At 37.6% G+C, this 8,670-nt stretch overlaps 2 protein-coding genes across 2 annotated transcripts; both read left to right on the forward strand.

The window, feature by feature from the left end:
• Positions 1-528: 528 nt before the first annotated feature.
• On the forward strand, positions 529-7,039 carry LOC132133334 (UDP-glucuronosyltransferase 2A3-like). Its single transcript, XM_059546124.1, has 2 exons — positions 529-652; positions 5,198-7,039. The coding sequence occupies exon 2, from the start codon at positions 5,205-5,207 to the stop codon at positions 6,783-6,785; it is 1,581 nt and encodes a 526-aa protein (XP_059402107.1). The 5' UTR covers positions 529-652; positions 5,198-5,204; the 3' UTR covers positions 6,786-7,039.
• On the forward strand, positions 539-3,478 carry LOC132133333 (UDP-glucuronosyltransferase 2B15-like). The gene is made up of 2 exons (XM_059546123.1): positions 539-652; positions 1,802-3,478. Exon 2 carries the CDS (start codon positions 1,809-1,811, stop codon positions 3,390-3,392), a length of 1,584 nt encoding a protein of 527 aa, XP_059402106.1. The 5' UTR covers positions 539-652; positions 1,802-1,808; the 3' UTR covers positions 3,393-3,478.
• Positions 7,040-8,670: the final 1,631 nt, after the last annotated feature.

An 8,670-nucleotide genomic window follows, 5' to 3' on the forward strand; every position in this document is an offset into this window, starting at 1 on the left:
TTTGACCACATTTGGACAAGCATTAAGTGACTTTTTATTAGTGTCAGTTTTTTTCCAATTGGTGATCTAACACTACATAAAAATCTTCATAAACTTAGAGTTTATTAGAGTTCATTACTTATGCATTGTTTTAAACAAGAAGAATTGATCCTAGCTCAGATTTCCGGTCATTCTTTCTGCCTGTTACATAACAGACTCAAACAATAACCCGTTGAGTTCACTTCTCCCCTGGAATGCTCTTAATGGGGGGAGTGTAGCATGATCTCCAGTCTTTACAAATCCAGACATTTAATCTAAGATATCATGTTGACATCTAGTGTGTGAAGTGCAAAATTCAAGAATCACCCTTTTAAAATTTAATTAAAAGTAAAATCTAAGTCATTCCTGCAATTCCCTCATGATGTTTGGCTGGTTATATAAAAATTATAGTTTCAAAACAGGGTTCAAAGATCTTTGACTGCCATTATCATGGCGTTATTTAACTAGCCTGCCTAGAGAACCTGATAGGCTTTTGCTGTGCTCTCTTATTCAAAGGAACCTTTCACCTAAATGCACTTGAAAAGCTTGTAAACGTTGCACGATAAATCTGTTGAAGGTTTTGGATGCTACAGTGTGCTGAGGTAAATTCTGAGGAGTAGTTGCAGCTTATCAGGTGAGGTTTGAAATATTATCAAAATATAATTCTGTGGAAATAAGATTTGATCTGGCAAATAAACTCTTTCGTCATCGGTCTATAAATCAGTTTTAAATTCTGCTTATATTCTGCTGTGTTCATTATGTAATATATTTATTTATTTTTTACTTTGTTAAACTAAATTCAGCTTTACAGAACTTTTTCCATTTTAATTTAAAATTGTTTAAACCAGCTTTAAATCCAGAAATTAGATTTTCATTTTTTTGTCATTTTTGTTTTTGCTCATGAATATGGGGTTCAAAATCAAATGACAAATTGTTGATTTCAGAAAATTACAAACGAATGTGATGGATTTACTAAGAGGTGAATGTACACATTGGAAGGTATTGCTTTAGTATGTACTATGAGCTTTATGACCAATGTTGCAGCATGTGTAGTGAGGTATTGCTTAACTTTGACATATTTAGGAAGCTCTCAGCACATAACACTATTAGACAATAGGAAAGCTGATTCAGATACTACTCATGTGCAAGGTGAGAACTTTTAACTTTTTCCTGAAATGTGGCCTATGCCACACACGTACATTAGACTGCTTTGTATTTAAGTTTTGTTAAGAGATCATACAAAATGCATGTTATTTTATATTTAGTCCTGGCCTGAATAAGATATTTCACATAAGAGACGTTTACATACCGTCCACAAGAGAAAATAATAATTGAATAAATAAATAAACCCTGTTCAAAAGTTTGCATATTCATTATTCATAATACTGTGTTGTTACCCGGATGATCCACAGTGATCATCAGGGATGCTGTAATTCAGAAAAATCCTTCAGGTTACACAAATTATTTGGTTTTCAAGCATCTTTCGCGTGTTTGAACCCATTCTAACAATGAATGTATGGTTTTAAGATCCATATTTTCACACTCAGGACAACTGAGAGACCTACTTGCTACTATTAGACAAAGTTCAAATACTCACTGATGCTCCACAAGGAAACACAATGCATTAAAAGCCAGAGTCACGGCTACACCAGGCTTATCCACAACTCAGCACACAATGAAAAAAACAAACACTAAAGCTGCCTTTTGTTTTTCCTTGTCTTTTCTCTTCTGTTTCCCTTAACTCAGTATCCATTCACTGATTTCTTCCATTTTGTTTTTAAAGGTTGTGTATGAAGATGCACCATTCAGCACCTCTCGGTTTGTTTTTGGTTTTATGCGTATTATCCAGAATAGACGGCGGTAAAGTGTTGGTGTTTCCACTAGATGGAAGTCACTGGGTCAACATGAAGGTCCTGATTGAGGAACTGCATAGCAGAGGTCACAATGTGACTGTGCTTAGAGCCTCCAACAGTTGGTATATCAAGGAGAAGTCTCCCTTCTACAATTCCATCACCATTCCAAACGAAGGGGGATTTGATGAGGAGTTTTTTGGCTTATTGATTGGCCGTCTCTTGAAGATTAGAAGAGAAGGGTCATCCATTTGGAGTCGTCTTCAACTGGAGTACGAAATCATCATGAAGTTTAAAGGCATGTATGAAGATATGATGCAGATGATGGAGAGAATGTTCGAGGACAAAGAAATCATGAAATCTATCCAAGATGTTAAGTATGATGTGGTGTTAGCAGATCCAGGAGCCGGAGGAGGTGCAATCTTAGCTCACAAGTTTAATATTCCTCTGGTTTTCAACGTTCGATGGACCATACATGGAGAGGGACATTTCGCCATTGCTCCTTCCCCTCTCTCTTATGTTCCTGTCCCAGGAGCAGAGTTAACAGACAAGATGTCATTTCTCCAACGTGTCAAAAATGTTATGACTTACATATTCTCCTGGTTCCAGATTGCAGTCGTGGCTGACCCCATCTTTACTTCATTCTGTCTCAAACATTTTGGCCCCAGTGTTAATTATTTCTCCCTTTTCCAGGATGCAGATATCTGGCTCATGAGAAATGACTTTACCTTTGAGTTTCCAAGACCCACAATGCCCAATATCGTATATATGGGCGGCTTCCAGTGTAAACCTGCCAAGCCGCTTCCAGCTGATCTTGAGGAGTTTGTGCAAAGCTCAGGGAAGCATGGAGTCATCGTCATGTCTTTAGGCACCCTTATTTCTCAGCTTCCACAAGATATCACAGACGACATAGCAGCAGCTTTTGCTCAGCTTCCTCAAAAAGTGATTTGGAGATATACAGGACCTCGACCTGTGACCCTTGGAAACAACACCTTACTTGTGGACTGGCTCCCCCAGAATGACCTGCTTGGACATCCCCAGATTAAAGCATTTGTGGCACATGGAGGAACCAATGGAGTTCAGGAAGCCATCTATCATGGGGTGCCCATCTTGGGTGTACCTTTAGTGTTTGATCAGCCTGACAATCTCTTCAGAATGGAAGCGAAGGGAACAACAAAAATCGTAGATATTGCAACTTTGGACAGGACTGTGTTTCTAGAGGCATTAAAGGAGGTTTTGCATAACCCATCTTACAAGGAGAACATGCAGAGACTGTCGAAACTGCACCATGACCAGCCAATGAAACCTCTTGATCGCGCTGTCTTCTGGATTGAGTTTGTCATTAGGAATAGAGGCGCTCCTCACTTAAGAACACAGTCTTTCAGAATGTCCTGGATTGAGTACAACTCTATAGATGTTATTTTGACTTTAATGGCGACACTTTTCATTTTTGCATTTTTGTTTATACATGTGATTCGATATCTTTTTAGAGTTTTAATCAAAAAGAAAGTGAAATGTGCATGATAGAAATTTTTGTGTTCATTGTTACAATGTTCTTGCTGGATTTGTAAAACACATTTTAGTGAAATAAAGTTATATTTCATAGCAAATTAATTCTCGGGAATTTAATGAAATTCATAATGACTATTTAGAACTGCATTTATGTTTGGTAGCCTCAGTAGACTAAAACAACAACATCAACAGCAAAAAAAAAACTTGAAAGTGACAATGTAAGTAAAAAAAAAAGTTTGCCCTTGCTTAATAAATGTTACTATTGCTTTCATTATTGATTTATTGTGTTAACCATATTACAATAGGTCTGGCTGCTCAAAAAGACAGTGTTAATCCAATTGTACAACAGTGGAATTTCTCTATATCACTATTTTTATGTATATATATTATATATATATATATATATATATATATATATATATATATATATATATATATATATAATTTACTTCATAGCATATTCATTCAGATTATATTCTTTCTTATTGTGAATGAAAATGCATTACTCAACCCTTCTCGGTTTGTTCATCCTGTTATTTGCTCTGTTAAGATCTTATGCTGGTAAAGTTCTGGTTGTACCTGCAGATGGAAGTCACTGCTAAGCTAAGCCTCTTCCAGATGACCTTGAGAAGTTTGTGCAGAGCTCTGGAGAGCGTGGGGTCATCATAATGTCTTTAGGAAGTGTTTTTGGTCAGCTTCTGAGTGAAATCACTGATGAGATTGCTGCAGCTTTTGCTCAGTTGCCTCAGAAGGTTATTTGAAGACACAGAGGTCCACGACCTGCCAATCTTGGTAACAATACTCTGATTGTGAACTGGCTCCCCCAAAATGACCTGCTTGGACATCCACAAACCAAACCGTTTGTAGCACATGGAGGCACCAATGGAGTTCAGGAAGCCATCTACCATGGAGTGCCTATTGTGGGCCTTCCTATATCATCTGATCAACCTGACAATCTATCCAGGATGCAAGCAAAAGGAACAGCAAAAATTTTAGATATTGCAACTTTGGACAGGACTGACCAGCCAATGAAACCTCTTGATCGCGCTGTCTTCTGGATTGAGTTTGTCATGAGAAATAGAGGAGCTCCTCACTTACGAACACAGGCTTACCAAATGTCCTGGATTGAGTACCACTCAATCCACAATAGATGTTATTTTGAGTTTAATGTACTATACCAGGAAATATCAGTTCATTTAAAATTCTTTCTTTTGTTTGATTATTTCCTGACTATATGTGCTTTCATGAATCTTAAAGTATTTTTTTTTCCTTTTAGTGTACAACAATCTATACTATCAGGACTTGCTACAGCCAAATATCAGTCACAGATAGTACAAAGGTTAAAATCCATCCCCTAATTTCATTTAATCTTTGTGTTATGATTGAGTCAACAGAATTGTGAATGAACTCTTGCTATTAGCTATTGCTGAACTCTTATCTGACAAAGTTACAATAAAGAGCCATACAATCATGTGTACATGATATGTTATCACTCCTCTCGACTTATATACATAGTGAGACTGTGTAAAATTAGTGATGCAAACTACAGTGACTTGCAGATGTAACATCTAATCTTATTATTGAAGATGCAATACTTGATGCCAAGGAATAAGTTAATATTATTTAATAAACCTGAATAACTATTCAATTGTGCATAGTTTGGCCACAAAGTAGTACGATTCGAGATTAATTATTATATTTAACACTCAATTCCATTATATCTCTGGAGAGTAATGCAGATTCTCTTTATCATTGTAATTTGTGAAATACCATTTATTATCTAACATTAATATAGATATTATTCTTTTTTATTTAAGGTTATCAATGAAGATGCATCAATCCACCCTTCTCGGTTTGTTTGTTCTGTTATCTGCTCTATCAGGATCCTATTGTGGTAAAGTTCTGGTCGTCCCTGCGGATGGGAGCCACTGGATCAATATGAAGGTCCTTATTGTGGAGTTACATTCAAAAGGTCACAATATCACAGTGGTCCGAGGTTCTAGTAGCTGGTACATTGAAGAGGAGTCTCCTTACTACACTTCCATTACTGTCGACACTGGTGAATTTGACAGTGACTTTTGGATGATGTTGCTTCCCCGGTTACTGCAAATCAAGAGACACGGAAAATCATTTTGGTCTGAAATAGAAATTGCGCAGGAGATTTTTAGCAGGTTTTCAGGAGTTCATCGGCAAGTATGCAATATGACAGCCATGATATTCGAAAATGAGATCTTGATGAACTCACTGGAGAATAATAAATATGACCTTGTTCTCACTGATCCTGCTTTTGGAGGTGGAGTGTTACTGTCACACCGTCTTGGCCTCCCTCTTGTGCTAAATGTCCGCTGGACTATGTACGGTGAAGGTCACTTTGTTGTAGCTCCATCTCCTCTCTCATATATACCTATTCCAGCATTACAACTAACAGACAAAATGACATTCAGTCAAAGAGTCATGAATGTGATGGTTTATCTGATTTTTATCTATCAAAATCCAAAATTCTTTGGTTGTCATTACCAGGAGTTCTCCCAGAAGTATTTTGGGCCTAATGTTGATTTTTTCTCCCTCCTCCAGGATGCAGACATCTGGCTCATGAGAAACGATTTCACTTTTGAGTTTCCACGACCCACAATGCCAAATGTTGTCTATATGGGCGGCTTTCAGTGCAAACCCGCTAAGCCTCTTCCAGATGACCTTGAGAAGTTTGTGCAGAGCTCTGGAGAGCATGGGGTCATCATAATGTCTTTAGGAAGTGTTTTTGGTCAGCTTCTGAGTGAAATCAATGATGAGATTGCTGCAGCTTTTGCTCAGTTGCCTCAGAAGGTTATTTGGAGACACACAGGTCCACGACCTGCCAATCTTGGTAACAATACTCTGATTGTGAACTGGCTCCCCCAGAATGACCTGCTTGGACATCCACAGACCAAACTGTTTGTAGCACATGGAGGCACCAATGGAGTTCAGGAAGCCATCTACCATGGAGTGCCTATTGTGGGCCTTCCTATATCATTTGATCAACCTGACAATCTCTCCAGGATGCAAGCAAAAGGAACAGCAAAAATTGTAGATATTGCAACTTTGGACAGGACTGTGTTTCTAGAGGCATTAAAGGAGATTTTGCATAACCCATCTTACAAGGAGAACATGCAGAGATGGTCGAAACTGCACCATGACCAGCCAATGAAACCTCTTGATCGCGCTGTCTTCTGGATTGAGTTTGTCATGAGGAATAGAGGAGCTCCTCACTTACGAACACAGGCTTACCGAATGTCCTGGATTGAGTACAACTCTATAGATGTTATTTTGTCCCTATTAGCAATTGTGTTGTTAGTGCCACTTATTATTACCTTTATCATTAAGCTGGTTTGGTACAAGGGATTTTATAAAAACAATACTAAAAATTAGTTATCAGATCTATATATTTTTTCATTATATAGTTGATTTTGGTTTTATAAACAGCATTTCCTTGAGTGTATATTAAAACATAAATATATAAATATAATTGTTCATTTTTTCATTAATTTTCGTTTTATAGAGATTTTGGTTTTCTTTTGCAATTATGTTATCGTTTTATGTAATTGGACCAGCTAAATATGCATTCATTTTTGGTTATAGTGTCTAATTTGTAAAGTGCTTCGATCGGTGTGTGGTGGAGAAAAACAAAGAAACAAACTGTTGTCTAATGCACTAAGAAATGTAATAAACTGAAAACACAAAAAGTATTAAAGTTTTTAACATTAATCAAATAGGGTGGAGACATTAGTGTGTGTGTGTGTGTGGTGTTCTCTTTCTATTTGTTTTATTGTATTCTTTGCATTTTTTATTTAATCCATATTTACACAGGAATGAAAAAAGTCTTTGAGGCATAGAAGTACAGTGTGTTCCCTGTACTGTTGTTTAACAACATACCAATTGTTCAGCTGATGAAAGATATTTCTGAAGAATTAAAAAAAAAAAATCTTCAAAAGTAAAAAAGCAGACAAAAACGTCATAAACAGGTTTTAAAGTTGTGAAAATCATATGATCTAGCACTTTTATACAGTGGATGTCATTGTAAAAACGGTGTATTTTAAAAATCTGTCCCTTTGAAGCCATTTTTAATATATTCAATATGGTGTCCAATCTGACTAAAAGTTTTGAAGTAGGATAACTGACTATTTTGAGTCCAAAATGTCACTTACGTAATTCATCTAGGAAGCAGAAACTTTAAGCTGTTAGCGGTCACCTCCCTCAATATTTGCTAATATTCTAAATGTTATTAACAAGTTGATAACTTTAAAAACTAATTTTGTCATGCAATAAAAGAACCTCACCTCAGTAATTTCGCGCTCTTCCAGTCAGCCTCGTGCTGCAGTGAAGCACGTATTGGTCGGGTAAGATCAGGCAAATTTGCTGTTTGGGATGTGAGGGGGGTTTCAAGATGGCGGAGTGAGTGGTAGCACTTTTGCAGGCTCCGGTAAAAAGTTTATTTTTAGTCCTTGTAATATGATAAACTAGTGTAACATCCCCTCTGTGAAATAGATATGTAACGTAGTGTCAGCATTTTCTTAAGTTTTTTGGAATCATGTCCGACCACAAGTACGATTTGTCTGCTCTCCACGAGGCATGCGATGATTTTGACATTGAGGGAGAAATGGAAGCAGAGCAACATTCATCCAAAGAAGACAAAATTAACAAAGAACATACGCCGATTAAACAGCCAAATCCAAAGAAACAGAGACACCAAAGTGAAATTGAGGACGTGAATACTGGTGCTGCAATTCTTCATGCAGTACAAGCTCTGACCAGAAAAATGGACAAGCAGACGGAACTTTTGAAAATTCTCGACAGACGTATCGAAGATAACATAACCGCAACTAAAGAAAACAGAGAAGAAATTTGCGCGCTTCAAAAAAAAATAGGAGGCCTTCAGAGAGAAAACAGCTTGTTAAAAGAAGCATGTGCAGAGCAAACCCGATATAAAAGAAGGTGGAATCTGAGAATGATTGGTCTCCCTGAAAAGGATGGAGAGGACACGAGAGAAGTTGTCATCGGGATACTGACAAGATGTTCCAATGTCTGTTGATCGGCTGCGAGACACCGTAGACACCGTTCACCGGCTGGGAAGGAAAGGCGACGCCGCTACCTCGAATAACACACCGAGAGCGATCATCATTCAGTTCGGGGTGAGAACGGTGCGGGATGATGTTTGGAAAAAGTCGAAGAATGCGAGAGTGTGTAGAGACATGCACATACGTTTCAAAGAAGACTTCTCGAAAGAAGACCGGGAGGCGCGTGCAAAGCTGTGGCC

This window comes from Carassius carassius, chromosome 50, assembly GCF_963082965.1.
Source record: "Carassius carassius chromosome 50, fCarCar2.1, whole genome shotgun sequence".
Classification (NCBI taxonomy): Eukaryota; Metazoa; Chordata; class Actinopteri; order Cypriniformes; family Cyprinidae; genus Carassius; species Carassius carassius.

Excerpts from the sequence above, each read along its gene's own strand:
- LOC132133334 (XM_059546124.1), top strand. The coding sequence starts at position 5,205 with ATGAAGATGCATCAATCCACCCTTCTCGGTTTGTTTGTTCTGTTATCT.
- LOC132133333 (XM_059546123.1), top strand. The coding sequence starts at position 1,809 with ATGAAGATGCACCATTCAGCACCTCTCGGTTTGTTTTTGGTTTTATGC.